Genomic DNA, 19,194 nt, shown 5'->3' on the forward strand with positions numbered 1-19,194 from the left:
TAAAAATTTAATAGTCAAATTATTGGTCAAAGATGAGAAGGTTTGAATCTTGATATACGTGTATGCCTTATAAACGGGGAAGGAGGGAGTAGTAGCAACAAAACTTTGAAACAATGGACCTGCAGCCTAGACATCTCTTGGGCTGCCAATATGGGCCGCATAGAAGAAATCCCAAGCCTACGCGGCCATTCACTAAAAAAGAAAGGAAGGAAAGTTTCCCCAAAAAAGGAAAGCAAAAAGGCTCAATAGGAGGCAATTCAGGTGATTGCCAAAGGATCTTTTTTTTTATTAAAAAAAGATGATTGCTGAGGCCGTATCCTAACCGTAGGCGCTGTTTGTGTTTGGCGCTAGCCACCGTATACCAAAGGACCACGACGGTGGCCTCAAGCATCCATCCAAAACCCCGGCCCCCGGCTCTGAAGCAACAGCCGGCGAGATGCAGACCTTCGTGAAGATGCTGATGGGGAAGACGATCACCTTGGAGGTCGAGAGCAGTGACACGATCGACAACGTCAAGACCAAGATCCAGGACAACGAAGGTATACACGCCCAGCCTAGACTTCAGTGTCAAGGCATCGAGTTTTATTTTAGTAGCTCTCTACTACTGTTGTTGCTTTAAGTTTCTTGGATTCCAATCTTGTAAGTATCTCGCCGGACCAGCAGCGCCTCATCTTTGCTGGGAAGCAGCTGGAGGACGGCCGCACCCTCGCTGACTACAACATCCAGAAGGAGTCCACGCTCCACCTGGTTCTGCACCTGCGTGGCGGCGGCGGCGGGAACAGCTGCTGCCCCCGTAGCGTGGACCTCAATCTTCGGAACCTGGCGCTGCAGCAAAACAAGAAGATGATCTGCCGCAAGTAAACCTGGAGGTTTACTAATAGGATTGGTCCTTAATAAATGGGTAAAGACTAGTTTCAGACGGGCCGTATTTTGCCCATCCGCACGGCCGCCCCACCAATCAACCAGGCACTGTCGGCCCAAAACTAGGAGAGTTGGCCCAACCTGGCACACACCCGGGGGAAATCCTGCTACACCCCAAAAGCTAGCCCAAGAGGTGAGAGACTCCTCCCATTTTTTTGTTGGTTCAACTCTCCCCCCCACAACCAATGTGGGACTAATCCCAATAATCTCCCATGTCACACATTGGTGCCCCTAAGCACTGACTGGGCCCACACTACAGTCCACCAGTGACCGGCTCCACACACGAGCACATATGGGTCTCACACTCGCGGTCCACCACTGACCGGCTCGACACACGAGCACACACGGGCCTCACACCCACGGTTCACTGGGCTTCGGGTCTACACCACCCAAAGTGTGCATGGGCACAGGAGATTGCGGACCCAGCTCTGATACCAATTGTCGGCCCAAAACTAGGAGAGTTGGCCCAACCGGGCACACACCCGGGAGAAATCCTGCTACACCCCAAAAGCTAGCCCAAGAGGTGAGAGACTCCCCCCACTTTTATGTTGGTTCAACTCTCCCCCCACAACTAATGTGGGACTAATCCCAACAGGAACCACCCATTTATTCCTCTTCCTGAACCCTCATCACATCTCTCTCTCTCTACCTCCCTGACCGGTCCTACCCCACCGCGCCGCCCCTCCCTCACCCCGTAGCTCCTCCCCTCCCCACCGGCCTTCCGTTGCAGCGCGGAGGACACAGCGGCGGCGTGCGGAGCGAGGGGGGCGCTGTGGCGCGTGCGCACGAGGGGGCCACTGCGGCGCGTCCGCATGAGGGGGCTGTGGAGGCGGCGTGCCGCGCGAGGGGCCTCGCGTGGCGGTGCTGCGGCAACCGCGTGCGGCGCGAGGGGCTGTGGCAACGGCATGCGGCATGGAGCGGCGGTGGCGTCCGGGCGGAGCAGCGCAGCGACATGTTTAATGTTGATTCTGATCTTTTTGGTAGAAGGAGAAACCCCAAAATTGAGATGGGGGAAAGAGAACGAGCTACCTATGAATGGTGGCAAGTCTCGATTCCATCGACGATGCTGTAGCGGGTCGAGGGGACTTCAAGGAGTGCCGATCTGCTGCTTGGTATGCACTTGCCAAGAGATCTTCACCTCCCTCACTCCCACTTCTCTCCCCCTCATGAAATTTCATCTACAGTGCCTTCTATCCCAAGGCCTTCACCGCCTGCTCCATCTGGCCAAGCTCGTTTTCTATCCCAAGGCAGTTTTGATTTGGATTATTAGAATTATCCAATGTTTAATTTCATTTTTCAGTGATGTTTATAATCAATTATTTGAAAAGTACATATCTAATAATTAGAACACTATTTTAAGATATTAGATTGTGACATAGTCTATGGATATCATGTGGTTCTTAATTAGGCAATAATATGGTTCTAAAAAGGCAAAATAGTATACTTTGTTAGGCAATGTTACATAACATCTAAATTTCAGTATGTCATAGTGAAACAGCAGCATTGCTACTAGACCTCAAACCAGTATTCTGATTGCAGGAATTAGCTTGCGCATTTTTTACCAGAGGGAATGGCTATATTTCTTGAATCCGTGAAGGTGCATATACATTGCATTAGTATAGATACTCTCTCTGTTATTCTCACAATGTTGATTAAACTCTATTTTGGCAAGTTTTATTCCTCCATGGTTTGTTACTTTTCTGCTGTTTTGACCTATGGCCTCTACTAAATCCGGCAGGTTCTTGGCAATTTGCCACTCGCAAGGGTCACCATGGACAACAACTAGGACATGTGAAGGCAAGCATTGCAACTCTGGAGCTCTCCCTGTGCGTTCCTGTCTGCTATGAGCTCCTACATATGGATTTGTGAGATTACTTAATTCAATGCGTCTAGGTGGACATCACGAACAAGTACAGCGGATCCTTTATTGCTGGAGGCAAAAACTGTGTGTTTCATTTTTTTTAACGCAATCAGATGCATTTTTCCCCAAACACAGGACACACACAATTTTTTTGGTTGTTTTTCCACATGCAGTCACGATTGTGGGTTCCACATGTTGATGCATGCTCAACATTGGGGATGGGCGTTCAGTGTGCAACTTCAAGAAAAGGACATTTCAATATTCGAAAGATCCTGACGCACACGTGGCTTAATTTTGGAGAAAATGACACAGTGGGGAAGCATGCTGAATTTGGCATAGGTATGATTCCTTCACCGGAGCATCCTGAATTTGTCATAGGTATGATTCCTTCACCGCACGCCCATCTCTAGCAAATCAATACAATGCTTTAGGCATCTCAAGTATATTCAAGAAGCATTTTTCTACTATTCAAGAAGCATTTTTCAATGAGCAGAATAGCATATTGTACTAAAACCAAAATTAAAAAGCATTTCTTTTTTTTGAAGCATGCAAATCAACATAGTGCATTAAGCATCTCAACTAAATTATGAAGCATTTTTTCCATGAGCAGACTAGCATTTTCTGTATTTCCCATCCTCAGCAACGGTACTTCTTTTTTTTGTGAACTTTACTGTCACAAGACAGAATATGTATACTGTCACATAAATAAATTAAGATATTATAGCTCCCTCTCACACCTCCTCACATCCTTGACTCTAAAATTCTCTCCCCCACCTTCTCAGGACGCCTTGCTGCGTTACATAAGTGGACTTCCAAATGTTGCACTTGTTCTTCCTCTTTGCCTAAGCATTCATCCCTTTTTTCAGTCTTTTTTTTCTTCTTACGTCATTTTCACCTTTGACCTTGGTGGGTTGCTCACAGGGGTCTGATAATGCACCAGCAGTAGGGTTGTTAGTAGGTCCACCACCACCACCACCTGTAAGCAAAATGTTTTGAATATGTTCAGTACATTTTTTCATACTTGAGAGTCGATAACCAGTAGATTCATCTAGTGCAGAGTACCAGGTTTTGATATATTTTTTCCATACCTGGTTGGATAGTTGGCAAAACATCAGTAGTTGCGATAGCACCTCCGTTAGATGGAGCAGAATGCACATCTGTAGCTGGAGCTGAAAAAACCACCGTATCTGCTGCGCTTTCAGTTGTAACACTAGGCATATTGATTGTATGCCAACTTACCCAAGTTTGTTTAGCATCACAATCAATCTAACCAAGCATTTTTTTTCATATACACAAAAGCATTTAAATGTGTTTCATCGGGCAATAATGTACTGTTAAATAGGCATAACAATTAATTTTTTCAGATGCTTCCTGTATGCAAACTTCCCTAGTTCGATTAGTATTACATTCTAACCAAGTATTTTTTATCTGCTATACAGGCTCTACAACAGTGGACTCAAATCAGGTTCGACAACAGTGGATTCTACATCAACATGCCTATCCGGATTCTCACATACACAGTTTAGTTTTTGTAATTGAAGATCTGCTGTTTTTGCATCTGGGGGGATATGTTTTCCCCAGTGGATTTTATTGCTAGAACCTAGGAACAAAGTTGCACAGGATTGCCGAATAAAAGATTGGGATTCCATCTGCGTGTCACACACCTTTTTCTAGTAGTGTTTTCTGCTTTTTTTGTCCACTGTTCATGCGTGAAGTTTTGGAAAATTTTCTGGGCAAATTATGTACATCTTAGTGGAATAGTTTTACTGGATTACATTGGGTTGGGGTGGGCAATGAGGTGGCAGGAAATATATCTACTGCCCGCAGCAACAGTGCGATACGAGGATTGATGCTAAAAATGGGATGCTAACTCGCTTTCCAAAATAGTACTGCCGTACCGGTTGACTGGTTTACGGCCGGCCGTACGGTGGGCTAATTTACGGCCGGCCGTAAATTAGCCAGGTCCTAATAAATGTATTCATCAAACTTTTAGTTTGGCTATCACTATGCCAGAATCCCTAATTGGAGATGCGGAAAAAACTCTCATCGGAGACGAAAAAAATTAGCGTCACCAAATTTTCGTCACCGATGTGAATCACATCGGTAACACATTTCTTAATTATCCGCGTCACCTATAAGGGTTGTCAGTGACGCGCCTCGTTACTCCCGCATCTCCGATGTTGAGTCATTGGAGACGCGGGTTGGCAACTAGCGTCTCCTATGACGAATTAAATAAACAAAAAATAAGAAAAATAGGTGACAGAATTGATAAAAAATAGGCCACATATACATGATATATAGTTCATCCTCTGATCACACATACATACATATGTGCGTACATCTGTGCTCATACATACATCACAGTGCCTCCTGTATTCTGCTACCTTATTTTCAGCGGTTCCTAATACTACTTATCTGAACTAATACATAAGCTGAACCCAATGGCGTTCTACAAGAACTAAACCTTGACTTTTCACTTGGAGCCATGTTGGTGAATACTACTTACTGGATCATCTGATAGTTTTGATCCAGAAGTCCAGAAGCATACCTTCCTGCAAGCAATCACAAAATCTATCATTTCTGATATTTTACAATATACAACAAAAAAACAAGGGTTCAAAAGCAGGCAATGGAAATCAAAACAATAACGCAGACAAAAATACGAGGCGAGACAAGCAGTGCCCAATCAACATCTAAGGATTATAGGCCAACAGGCTTTTCATTAAGAAAACAATAGCACAAACAGATTCTACAAAATATTAGATCCTGTTCCCTCATGATCTTGTTCCTAGTAACATTCATCGGAATATCAGATATAAGGAGAGACGATAAGTCCACCAAAATGTAACTAGGAAATATATAAAACAAAATAACCAAAGCGTACTCCACCTAAGACCTATTTTTGTTGGGGTCTGTACCTGTAGCAGCCGCACAAATTAAAAAGAACTACCATTGCATTAGTTTATTGTTTGTTATGTCAGCAGTTGTAAGCAAATGAAATTTTGTGCTTCATGGAAATCAAAGATGTGTGATGAAGCAGAAAGAGGGCATAAAAGAATTGAATACCTTCTGTGAGATGAAGCCTTCTAGTTTTTGGAAAGACTGTTGCATGGGTTGTAGTCAACAGAGAAATGCTGGGCAAAAATGAAGCTGCATAAAGGGAGAAAGTATAAGAAAAGTGATCCCATTGAAACCTAGCAAATACCTGACAGGAAACTATCTTCACACATACATGTCACTTTCTTCTCTCTCGAGAAGACATTTTTTAGTACTAAATAAAATTTAATTTCTTTCTGCATGGACTGCTAAAAAAACTAACATATTCAAAGTAATTATTGCGAGCTTCACTGGGAGATCACTCATCTCAGCTGAAAACTTAATTCAGACACAGAAAGGACATTCCTCAAAACACAACATGCTAAAAATTAGACAGTGAATGAACTATAGTTGCCCTAGACTGCAAGTGAATGAAGCATGTACTACTTGAACTAGGGCCGGCGAGATGTGTTTAGCATTACGGTAAAAAACCAGTGTTAGAATTACTTGCATACTGCTAATTAAAACCTAGTGTAGAGGCATTACGAAAGCAAATTCGGGTGATTAGTTTTTTTTTACAGTGGCAGCAGCCCATGTCTATTGATTATATACCCAAAATGTTGATAGGGGCATCCAACCTAGCATTAGTCAGCTATGAGCACATTCAAACCTAACCATCAGTAAAAAAATAGGGAGGCATATACAAATAGTGAGCATACCAGGTGTTGGTGGAGAGTATTTCCGGAGAGGACCAACACTACAACAGTAGGAGAGCGCTACGGAGTGAAGACGTATGGAACGCAGGGAGAAAGAAGATGGTCTTCGAACAACAAGTCCGGTTTTCTATCTCTGTTTTCAATGTCCCATCAATGACTGTTATAGGGGTATTTATAGGCGGCGGTTCACCTTCCAGCCCCCCAAATTACACTGTAATGCCCTCCAACAGCTAGATTCCTAGAATATTCTCAGGGCAGACCCGTATTTTCACATCAGTCAGTGGATTACAGCTAGATTCCCACTCAAGCTTGTCGCGGGCCCCACGCCGACGTCACCACCAATTTGCTCCGGCCTTTGAAGCTTTCGCTGAAGCCCGAGTCTTCGGCTTGCTCTGGGCGTCGCTTGCTTCTGTTCCTAGCTCCTTCGTCTCGTCCGCTGGGGGGCTTTGCCTCCCCAGGCGAAGTGGTCAAGGGCCTCGCTTCACTTTTTCCCAGCTGCTCTTCGCCTGCGGAGCAAAGACCTGGTCGTCTGGGGCCTTCGACCCGCCTTGTCTCGGCCCGATCGCTCGACGCGGGGCCTTCAGTGCGTGGCCGAAGGTGGCACCCCCAACAGTAGCCCCTCGAGGCCACAGCTCTTCCTTGAAAGAGCTCGACCTCGACTCGAAACTGGCATGTCCATGGCAAACCCGAAGCGCCACCCTTTGGTCCTCGTCTCACCGCTTCGCACTCGGCCGAGGGCCGAGTCCTTCTTTGGAGGATGTTTTGCCTATCTCTCCATCATAAAGTAATTGGGTCAAAGAGACTTTTAATTGAAAATTGGCAATGTTATTAAAAAGGTGGATGGGGTAACCGAGGTGCTGCCTCAAAAACCATGGGTGGCCGTGAATAGATACCGGTGCCCCTCCGCGCACCCTCATCCTTGTTGTTTGAGGGAGGGCAAAAAGGACTTTGCACATCCCCCACTATAAAGGTGAGGGCGCGCAGACGGCATGATCACGCCCTCCTTTCAGCTCCTGCTTGTCGCAAACAAAAGCCTTCGCTGAACCCCCTCGCTCTGTTCGCTAACGCCCTTCCCTCGCTAGCGCCCTTCGCTTTCGGTCCCCGACAGCCGCCTTCGTCCTCGATCACTGAAGTTGAAGATGGCCTCGAAGAAGGATTGAGCTCCACCCACTTTGTTCCTAGGCTCGACCAAGATGACTCGCACCAGGCTGAAGGATCTGGAAGATCATGGTGTGGTCGCTCCTGACCTCGCGCGAGAGCTGCCGAAGCCAGAGGATTACGCAAAGCCCAAGGATGATGAGGTGGTTGTCTTCAAGGACTTTTTCTCCGCCGGTCTTCTCTTTCCCCTGGATCCTGCCGTGGTGGAGATTCTTCACCGGTATGGGGTTTATTTCCACCAGATGACCCTGAATTTGATTCTTCGGCTTAACCTTTTTATGTGGCTGACAAAGACTTGCAGTGTGGTGTCGAGCGTGGAAAATTTTGCACGGGTCAGCCGCATCCACTACCAGCCGAAAACCATCGCGATTTGTCTACCGAGGCGAAGCCCCAGTACGGTTGCTACGCCTTCGTGTTCCATCCGAATGACCAAGCCCCGTTGCTGCTGCAAAGAACAAGTGGCCAGAGGACTGGACCTCAAACTGGTTCTATCACAAGGTGCCTCTGGACCCGGTGACAAAGAACCACCCTCTTGTGGTGAAGAAAATTGGGAATTAGGGCGAGACGCCCAAGGTCGATGTGGATCGCGTCGCTGTGAACGAGGGGTATCTCTCGGTCCTTCGAGAAGTGTCGAAGATTTTAGGCATGCGCAACATTACCGATGAATTTGCAGCCTGCAACTGCTTCCCAGTAAGGGAAGGGTGGTCCATCTCCTCGTGGGCTTCAGTGGAGAGGCGTGCCTTTGGCCTTCTCATGCCTGATTTCGGCGAAGCTTTCCAGCTTCGGAAAGAACATAAGTACCAAGAATTCTTTGCGATGCATTTTTTTTTACGATGGCATCTCTTTGCATTGCAGTTATTGATACAAAGGAGGTGGAGACTCGAGCCGATGAGATCCTTGGCCCCGTCTCCGGCAATGAGTATGACCTCCTCTTGTCAAAGCTTGGCGGGACACGAAGGAATCAAGTGTTCCACTTTTTCGGTGTGGAGCCCCCCCAGCGGACAGCCGAAGCCTTGCTTGCGGCGTAGAGAGTCCCGAAAGTCAAGTAGAAAGGCAAGATGTACAGTAAGTGGGAAGGCCCGTTCATTGTCACGTTGATGGCAAGACCAGAGGCATGTAGGCTTCGCACGCTCGAAGGCACCGAAGACCCATACTCCCGGAACAAAGACATGTTGCAGAAGTATTTTGTGTAGAATTCTGTAAGAGCCTCCAGAGGGAAATAACCGAAGGGGCTCATAGAGTAGTTTTTCTTTTTCTTTCACATTATGTAACCTGGGGCCGTACTCTTTTCCTCACAGGGGAAGCCTTCGCACAATCATCACGGTTGACGATGGTGTGAGGTTTTTAATGAGGTGGAACCCCCTGTAAGCCCCTTGTGAAATATAAGCAAGGCCCCTCAAATGAGAATCTTGTGGACATTGGTATGCACAAATGCATGAGGCACCGAAGCATCTATCCCTCTTCGTCAAGCGAAGAGGGGTGTCATCGGTGCGAAGGCAAGTGAAGTCGCTTGCAAGAAGTAAGCCTGGGGTGCAATCCCAGAATGTGTCTTGCCCCCCTTAGCTTCACTTCCAACAAAGAAGAAAAAGTCCCTCTGCGCAACCCACAGAACGCAGGAAAGTCCTGTTGTGCGAAAGCCGAAGGCTAGGTGTGTCCTCCCGCACTAAAGAGCCGGAGGCACCCTAAAAATTAGGACCTTACGTGCAAAAGCCTAAGGTAGGAAAGTCCTGTCACGCGAAAGCCAAAGGCTTGGGCCCATCCTCTCGCGCTAAAGAGCTGAAGGCGCCCTAATGAAAGTCTTGTCATGCAAAAGCCGAAGGCTAGGGTTTTCTCGCACTAAAGAGCCGAATACACCCTAAGGAAAGACCTATCGCGTTCCAAGAGCCGAAGGCAAAAAACAAGGCTGGCACAGCCAAAGGGCCAAATGACCTGGCAACAAAAATGGTTCCCTTATCGAGCGAAGGGGGGTGGCGCTTCGCAAATCACAAATCGCGCGACGAGTGTGCCAAAAAATGGGTGGCGCTTCGAACAAGCAAACAAAGTTCGTACCCTTGCCCTAGTAAAAGGGGGGTGACGCTTCGCATCTCAAATATCTTGCACGACCGAGGGAACGACGCAAAGACAAATTGTCTTCGTCATGATACATGTTTACAAGCGAGTTACATCCGTCTTCGTCATAACACTTATTTACAAGCCAGTCGCGTCAACAGATTACAAGATACAAACTGAATTAAACTGTTACATCCAAGGCCTCTTCCTCAAAAACAATGCGGTCCGCCTTGTCTACGAGTTCGCGGACCGCACGATCTATAATCTCTTCGGCAGTCTGTCGAAGGAACACTTCAAAATCGAGCCCTGCAACCGAAGGCAGGGCAATGTTAGCCAGAATTCTCTTCAACGGCGCTCCTAAAATGATACATAAACTCATGAGGTGACGGCTCCTCTTCCACGGGCTCCGGTTTCGGCTCCAGAAGGCCCGCGGGCGCACTATAAGGCCTATTAGTATCGAGGATTTGTTTTATTTCAAGGTGAAGAGCATGGTCTGCGAGAATCTTCGCGTGCTTCTCTGGATCGCATTGGAATTCCACAAAGAAACGCTTCATATCAGCATTTCGACGATCATAAGCATGTTCCCTGCCAGACCAGAACTCTTCGAAGGAAAGCCACGGCCGATGAGCACAAAGCTTCTCCCAAAATACACCAGAAACAAAGAAATCCCCGCGATTCATACGCAAAGGGTGAATACCTTCGACAACCCGCGCAGGGGCCAACGCAGGGACTTGCGCAGATACCAAAGGCATTAGTTCTCAAGAGTTACACTACACCACCAAAATACAAGTCAAAAATGTGAGCCTCGGCCCTCACACCTCGCTAGCCTCCAGGACATCATCGCCACCACCTTCGCCTGAGCCCTGGCCCGCGCCCTCGCCGCTGGCCAAGTTGCCTGCGTCACTGGCCCCGAGCATGTCGCGCGCGAAGGCTCGGCTTTGGCCTGCAACTGAAAACCGATGATTTTCCAGTAAAACAAAATGTCGAACCAAAAATTTTCTCACCTGCTCCTTCATGCGTGCAGCCTCCAGGTGGACCAGGCCACGTCCTCTCTCACGAAAGAAGAGGGCAAAATTCTTGCCAATGATCTTCGGCAGAGGGGTAGGACCTCGGGCCGCATCGAGTCCTGCGAAGGCCATTCAAATGATGGCTCGCGAAGAGACCGAAGCTGGGCCTTCGTGATGGAGCCATTAGCTTCCGCTGGCAGGAGTCCGCAAACCATCACGTTCAAAGTATGTGCTGCGACGGCCGCGCTCAACTTGCACATAAAGTCACTGCCAGAATTAGCCATGGCCATGCAAGCACGAAGCCAACAAAACAGCTCCGCCACTTGGACGTCGTCCCCATGTGACAGATCCGGAGGCGTCAGGCCAAACTTCTCCAGCAGCCCTTGCATGTCCGCCTGCACCGCATCAGAGCCGGAGGTCAGGGCATCGCACCAGCACTGGATAACTTCTTTGCCCCGAGCACGGCGGTCTTCGGCATGTTTCTGGGCCTCCTCGGCAAGAGCCCTGGCCTCTTCGGCAATGCGTGCTGTTGACGCTCACTAACGACCATTTTCAGGTGTCAACTTGATCAGAAAATTATGAGAGTTTGCATTTCATACACGCATATTTATCCAAATAAACTCTTAAACCACACTTCACCTTTAGAAAAATACAAGATATGTTTTTGAGCTAATATGCAGGTTGCAAGCACACTTTGGCCCATAAAATCACAGAAAATATCAGAGCGCAGATTCAGACTCAAATGGACCAAGTGTAGCCCAAGAACCAAAGCAAATCCAATTAAGACAAGCCGTGCCACAACTTTTGGACAGGAGGAGCCCCAGACAAGCCCAACCGCCAGTAGTTAACAAAATTTTATCAACACAGACGGATTTCCACCATGAAACTAGTTGAAACTAGTAACCCAATCCGTCTATGGTCCTTATAGTGATTACAAAAAGTAAACAATCAACTCCTATAAGCTCGCGAGTGACAGGCAATCACTCGACTTTTACCAGTCCTATTAGCATAGCATCTATTGGAACTTTGTTTCTAGTGTTCAAATAATAGGTACCTAAGATTATGCATCTAAGATTTTTATTCAACTCCAATAACTTAAATGCACAAGTAAATAAATTGCATAATTTAAAATAATGGGATTATGCACCGGGGCTTGCCTTTAGTAGAGTCTATAAAGTTAGTAAGCTTCAGCTCTTCCAAATCGAAGTTCAGAACTTCAGTTAATTCCGCGACGTTGGTTGGACTTCATGCAGTTCACTTTCGGATTCCGGGTTCATGTTCAGGTCTTCGTTATCTTCCGTCAAGTCCTGGATGAGTTCGTACGTTCCATCGACTAGCGATATTATTTCTATATGCAATGCAATAGTTGGATTTAGTGAAGTGCTTAAGTATAGTTTTCCTTCACTAAAAGTTGTTATCCAATAAAGTAAACATTTAAGACCAAGCTTAAAAGTATTACTTTACAGGGCCATCGTTTATAGAATAAAAGTAAACATAAGGAAATTACATAAAATAACAAGACTAGCTATACTAAGTAGCATGGTTTAAAATCAAAAGAAGGGAAGGGTAATCCTATTCAGGAACATGGGATGGGTTGAATTCAAATTTAGAATTTGAATTTAAAAGAAAATCCACAACTAGGTTTCAAACATCAAACATCAACTCAAAGTTAAAAAGGAAAGATCATGTATATGAATTAAGCCTAAACATGGAGCTTATAAAGACAAAGAACAGCACTAGCATGCATGACTTAACCCTAGAACTCAAGAATAAATCAAAAACTCAAGCTAGACAGTGCAACAAAAATTCTTCCAAAAATTATCATGAACTACTTGTGATTAGTGGAGCTCATGGTAAAAAGATGACCCTAAGAAATTAATAGAAACATGCTTTAATAAATAAAACAGGTGTATATGCTAGAAATAACCAAAGCACATGAAATAACAAGCAAAAGTAAAGCATTAGGGCTACAAATTTTATACAAGGCTATACATGGTAAAAGGATGCTAGGTTTCAAAAATCAAGCATAACAAAGATATGGTTAAAAAGATATAAATAAATTACTCATTTGCAAACAATTAAACTAGAGCACACAATATAAAGTTTCATGCAAACTTTAGGAACCAAAGTTATAGATCTAGTAAAAAGGAACCCAACAAAATTAATTTGGCATTTTTTTTATTTTTCTACATTTTTCTAGGAATTTTCAAAGTTCACAAGATGGAAAAGAAAAAGGCTTTGTAACTTTTGCAGAAAGGGCCCTCAGAAAGATTTCAATCGTTGCAATTGGGTCCCTGGCACCATGGCTGACGGGGAAAGCTCCTGGCCGGCCAAAATCTGGCGAGGAAAGGCCACGGCGGCGAGGGGAAAGTGGGGGAAGAGCAAGAGGGTGTCGAGAGCAACCTGTAGGTTGCATTTTTGGGGCTCGGGGTGGTCCGGGGCGAGTTGTCCACGGCGGCCAATAACTCCGGCGAGGTGCGGGTGGCGGATGGCGGTGGTCCGGCGATTCTAGGCTATGGGGTCTGGCTTGGGAGCTTCAGGGAACCGAGAGGAAGGTGGTTGCGCTCTCCATTTGGGTCGGGATGGAGTGAATAAGAGGCTCCATGTGTGGGGGTGTGGCGGCCGGCAAATGGTGGCCGACAGCAGTGTACATGGATCAGGGAAGGGCATTGCCCCTTTTATAGGCATGACAGAGGAGAAGATGAGCTCGCTAGAGGCGGTGGTAGGATCCGGCGGCGAGGACTAAACCAGGGGCGGGGGCGCTGGCTCGGCGGCGCTGCGGCTCGACGTGGAGGCGTCGCGCGCGTGGCGCGAGCAGGAAAGGGCAGTAGTGCGGCTTGGATGGCGGCGGGAAGGGGAACTTGACGCATGGGGGCGGTGCTCCGAGGCGGCGTACTAGGCTAGGGGCGGGGAACAGCGGCGGCGCCCGCAGTTCAACAGGAAGGAAAACTGAGGAGGAAGAAGATAGATGGTTTTGTGATTTTCAAATTTCCTTGGGTTAAACTGAAAAATAAAATTTCCCGTTGATCTAAGACTCAAATGAAAAAGTGTTCAATATGAAAGTTGTGTAACTTTTAAAGATCTACAACTTTCCTGTTGTACAAATTTTCACTAGATTAAAGGATTTTGAAATATTTTCAAATCCGTCAAATCTTTTAAAATGCAAAAGAACTCAACTTAAGTTTTAAAATTGCAGGGGTAGCCTTAAGCATAAATATATGTTTTTATGAGGGTAAAAGTGAAAAAAAAATATGCATTTTAACCCCTCATAAATTTTGAAATTTTGCCTTTTGTAAAACTATTTTGTAAAAAGGACTTTGTATTTTTTTCCAAAATAACAAAAATACCCTTGCTATAGAAATCATGGTTTAAATTTTTAAATCAACATAAAAAGTATATTTTTAATCCCTAAAACCTGGATTGTCACACGCATGATCGCCCTGTGCTTGCGATGGTTAACAAATTGGCCTTAGAACTTTGTCAACTGCTCCAGTATTCGTATGTTTGCTTTAGTGTGATGTCTGTCTATCCGGAGGGTGGGGGCTTCGCGCGGGATGCTAGAGTATCGCTTACTAATGTAGATGTGGTGTCTAGACTAGATAAGTGTTGCTGGATGTCACCCTTTCCCACTGATTGAGAGGTAGCCGATAGGTGTGACAGCCCTGTTTGAGCCCTAGTAATCCTCCATGTTCGGATTGGGGGGTAGGAGGTACATAAAGCCGCATAGGTGAACGGGCTTCTCCCGTCAGCTATAGGAGAGGTCTTCATGTTGTACTAGTTTAATCTTTGACAATCTAACCATAAGATAGCATAGATATAGCTAGCCTAGCACGTCTGACTCGAGCTCTACCTTCTGCCTTTCTCCCTGCCTATAGCATCTTTTATTTATTTATCTCTGAGGGTAGTTTGTGTGTGTCACACTACCTCCTACCATGTTATTTATCTTACCCCTGTTTATGTAATTGAATATCAAATCTAGATCAATTCATTAACTAGCTTATGCACTTCCATTTGCTGCCTTCCCTACGGAAATATGAATGACACCCTGTATACTCCCGGGTAAAATACTACAGCGGTATTCCGTGCGCTTGCGGATTTATTCGTGGTTCATGAAATACCTGCCACCCCCTTGGTGTCTGCAGGTGTCATCGCTGTCATTCAGTGGTGAGGTTGGTAGGCGCCAATAAGCATTTTTGGCGCCATTGCCGGGGAAGGCATTGAAAGAAGTTACATAGACAAAAGTTATAAACAAAATTGAAATTGTATTTTCTTGGAAAACAGGCTAACTTGGCATTGTTTTCTGTCTTTTGTTGATACAAAAACAGGATAGTGTATGACCGGTTTCGACTTGCCGCAAAATCTCACGCCTAATCCAGAGTCACTTTTGAGGAGAGATCATCGTCGTGTCGTACCTCCTGAGATCTCACTCTCGGCAGCCGAACCAGTCATTCAAGGACCATCAGCTAACCAGGTTCCCACCGGACCCGAGGTTAACACCGGAGGAGACAATTTCGACATCAAGATGGGTCTTATCACGTGCCTGCTCGCAGGTGCTCACCAGATCCTCAGCATTTTTTGCAGGCTCAGCACGAGAGGCAGCGAGGGCTTCCTGGAGGTCCGCCTTCTCTTTTTCAAGGAGGGTCAACCGCTCCTCCACTTCCGCTAGCCACGAAGACTTGTCGCCATGGATCTGAAGCTGGCTGTGGCATAGCGGGATGTGACGAAGGCCTTTAGGGCTAAGTCTTGGACATTTTGGAGCATCTGGCCCATCCCCGTGGCCATTAGGCGCTTCTCCATGAGGGGGAAGCTGAATGAACTCCCAGCCTCGGTGAGGAACCTCCTCTCCCAACCACTGCTCTCGAAATAGTGGCTCCCGACGACGTTGCCCGCTATCAGCTTCGCCCCGGATAGCCCGAGAGTAGAGGCAACCTTGACGGGGTCCGAAGTACTGACTTGACAACTACTGCTCTCCGTGGAAGTGGATGCAGCGGGCCTTACATCCGCGGGCTTCGGATCTGTCGGCCTCGGGGCTTCACCCTCGGCCGCGGTCGTGACATCCACCCTCGAGGTGATAGCCTGACCCTTGGAGCCTACCCCACCATCGTCGCTAGCATCTTCGCTGCTCGCTGTAGAAGCCGAGGTCTAAGATGACGGGGCGGCCGAAGCCTTGGCGGCAGGGGCTTTGGTTGTCCCAGGCGCAGTCGCCGCGAGAGCAGAATCAACTTCGCGAGCCACCTCGTCATCGCTCACTAGTCCACTGCCCAGTAATCCTCTACGTTCGGTTACATAACAGTGCACAATCATTGGAACAACTGGCTTTTCAGCCAGGGGAAACTGGTGGCCCGAAGTAAACGATGACTCTAGATCTTGTCTTATTCTTGGTTCTGAGCCTTAGGAAATCCTCTCAACCCCTTACCTTGTCAGTAGTGTGGTGTCCTTGGACGAGTTAGAGCCTTAGATAGTATACTCACGTTCCCCCGTGGATACGATACCCTGGAATACTCTTGGGGGAAAGCCTACAACGATATCCGTGCGCTTGCGGATTTTATTCGTGACGCTAGGAAACGTCAACAGTAACCAAATCATGAAATATATGTCTGACAACTCAGGATATAATTCATGCAGATATTGGTAACCATAGATTAAGTCTATTACAAACGACCAAGAATTACACAGGAGAACTAGAGATGAACCCATACTTGAACTTCTGAGCAACTCCAGGGACCCGATGACTACTAATTCAGCCTATACTACACTAACCTATAGAGCTAAAACAAGAAGAGAGCTTGAGCTTTCCACTTGTGGTGTGTCTCATATCTCACCTCCCCCCCTCATATTTATAGGAGGGAGCCATGGCTTACACAGGCATGATCAGCAGCTGATGCAGCTTGAACCAACATTGGGAGCCAGTGAGGAGGAGCAGCCACGTGTCTGGTTGAAGGTGGTGGGGCAAACGGGCACGGATCGCCCCAATTTATATACCGCAAGCGCACGGATCGTGTAGCTTTTCCCTTAGAGTATTCCCCCAAGGTTTATCAATCCATGGAACCAAAGATACAAGAAACAATCTACTAACATAGAGAATCCTTTGTGTTGAGATGGAGTAAAACGAATCTAATCTACTAAAAACAGCAAACACCGAAGGTAGCGAGAGAAAGTTAGAGATAACCAATCTAGATCACCTAGATCGTGCATATGTTGTAGTTCAAGCCAGATGTAGTGAAGCAAGACAGATGTGAATCTCAATGAAAAGCATCTTTAAACCAAAATCTCCAATCCGATCCTTCGATACCCCGTCTACTAAAGCAACGCCCTATCACGACGCCCCCTTTTGGATGAAAGCACCCCGAAGCATGATAAACAAGTCGAACCCCCTTTGGTAGTTCTGCCATGAACCTCTAGCCACCATGACTACAAGATCATGCTAAGCGATCTATCTCGATAATAGATCCAGGATGAAGCAAACCCAAAGAAAAGAACAAAATCGAAAGAGAGAACATGGTCTCTGAAAATTCGGAATCACAAGTAACTTCACCATGAATGATTGTACATCACAAGATCACAACCGGGGCCCTACCTTGATCTTGATGATCCTAGCTCCAGAACTCCGACGTGGTCTTCCTTGCAAGGTTCCCACATCGGCTAGGGAAGCCCCTAGACAACTAGCACGACCCTCGGCTCTCCGAGAGGTGTCCCTCTATCTTCTCTGCTCCTTGGTGTCGTCTCCTGAATGATCTGATGCATGAGCCTTGGGAGGGGGCTTTAAATAGCCCCAAGAAACCCTAGGTCGAAGGGGAGGCCGAGACTCCCTGAAAAGGGCCTAGGCCGGCCAGATTAATGGGCCCAGGTCAACTGGCCTAGCCCATTTCTTCGCCGCCTCGCGTCCTCCTTTCTCCCCAAGTCTTCTGGAGTCTTCTGGAGTTTATCCCTTTCACGATTGCACCCCGTTGGACGTCGTTATCTTCGAGATATCTTCAAGGGAAAGGATAGTACAGAGAATCCTTCCTTAAATCTCTATTTGCTTTGCTTAGCCCCGAAGTATCTTGATCTCATCTTGTGGGCTTTGTCCTTTGGGCTTCATTGGAGGGTGGATGTGCATGAACGGGCTTCTAGTCATCATGGCCTTTGGTCCTTTGTTTGGGCTTTGGCCTTCGTCTTTCTTCGTGTTATCGCGTGATCATGGGCCTCGTCATTTCATGCTCCAAAATTGGTCAAAAACCTGCAAAAACGAAGTACCTCCAAAATATATGTGCAAATGTGAAAACGACCAATAATTGGGCCGAGGTTAGGATGGTTAGTGATTTTGATATTAAATTCATGCCATTATCAAAGTTAAACAGGGGATAAAATGGATACTTAAGGAGCGCCAACAGGTGTAGACGTGGTGTTTAGGCTGGACTATACCACTCAGTTGTCTGATAGTCTCACGGTTTGTAGAGGTAGCCGGCAGGTGGTGACAGCCCTGTTCGAGCCCTAGTAATCCTCCACGTTCGCATATTGAATAGAGCACTATTATTGGAGCTATCGGCTTGTTTAAGACGGTCGATACCTTTAGCTCGAAGTATAACGGCGACGTGATCTCTTCTTCTAGGCATAGATTCTAGATATAGAAAGTCCTCTCTTCTGTCTTCTCCACACCGGTGTGTGTGTCCTTGGATGAGCCTGATCCCATAGATAGCGTACTCACGTTCCTCAGTGGATACAATACCCTAGAATACTCTTGGGTGAAAGCTACAGCGGTATGCGTGTGCTTGCGGATTTTATTCGTGACATTACAAAATACCAACAAGCTTTTTGGCGCCGTTGCCGGGGAACGGTAGCTACATTATCTTCGGACTCAGTCGTCCTCATAATTTATTTTTTCTTTTTCCTTGATTCTATCTCAACCCCCGCCCGCTACCCATGGAGCAGCTATCCCTTTTACAGCTCTCTTCACCCAAGAGCGAGTTCTATGAGCCAGCACCCTCTACTGACCCAATTCTTTCCACTAGTTATGAACTCCACTCAGGCTATATAGCCTTTGTTCAGGAAAATTCCTTTTCAGGAAGGGATTGTGAAAATCCCTACCATCATCTGCGCGAGTTTGAGCAAGTGTGTACATGCAAGAAAATCTCGGGCATGACACACGAAACTCTTAAATGGAAGTTGTTTCATTTTTCCCTTTCGGGAGAAGCCAAGCAATGGTGCATTCATGTCGTAGGCTGTGTGAATGGAAGTTGGATTGAACTTTGGGACAGATTATGTTCTGCGTTCTTCCCGCTTTCATGAATATGTGCCTTACGAACGGAAATTTTAACTTTCCGTCAGAATGATAAGGAATCAATTGGTGTAGCTTGGGCTAGCTTTACCTTATAGGTAAAATTAGGCCTAGACTTGTCATTACTCGAGCATTTATTGCTCCAGCATTTTTATGCTGGTCTTGACAAGGAGTTTGCACACCATCTCG

The 19,194-nt window shown here is 46.5% G+C and overlaps 1 protein-coding gene and 1 long non-coding RNA gene across 3 annotated transcripts; both read left to right on the forward strand.

Moving 5' to 3' along the window:
• Positions 1-436: 436 nt before the first annotated feature.
• On the forward strand, positions 437-861 carry LOC120645544 (ubiquitin-like). Its single transcript, XM_039922325.1, has 2 exons — positions 437-545; positions 650-861. Exons 1-2 carry the CDS (start codon positions 437-439, stop codon positions 859-861), a joined length of 321 nt encoding a protein of 106 aa, XP_039778259.1.
• Positions 862-1,811: 950 nt separating this feature from the next.
• Positions 1,812-4,441, forward strand: LOC120646211. Of its 2 annotated transcripts, XR_005664317.1 has the most exons (4): positions 1,812-2,033; positions 2,461-2,518; positions 2,660-3,121; positions 4,222-4,441. It is a non-coding gene; the product is annotated as an uncharacterized LOC120646211 (long non-coding RNA). The 2 variants fall into 2 exon arrangements; XR_005664316.1 differs by lacking the exon at positions 2,461-2,518.
• Positions 4,442-19,194: the final 14,753 nt, after the last annotated feature.

Source organism: Panicum virgatum, chromosome 8K, assembly GCF_016808335.1.
Source record: "Panicum virgatum strain AP13 chromosome 8K, P.virgatum_v5, whole genome shotgun sequence".
Taxonomy (NCBI): Eukaryota; Viridiplantae; Streptophyta; class Magnoliopsida; order Poales; family Poaceae; genus Panicum; species Panicum virgatum.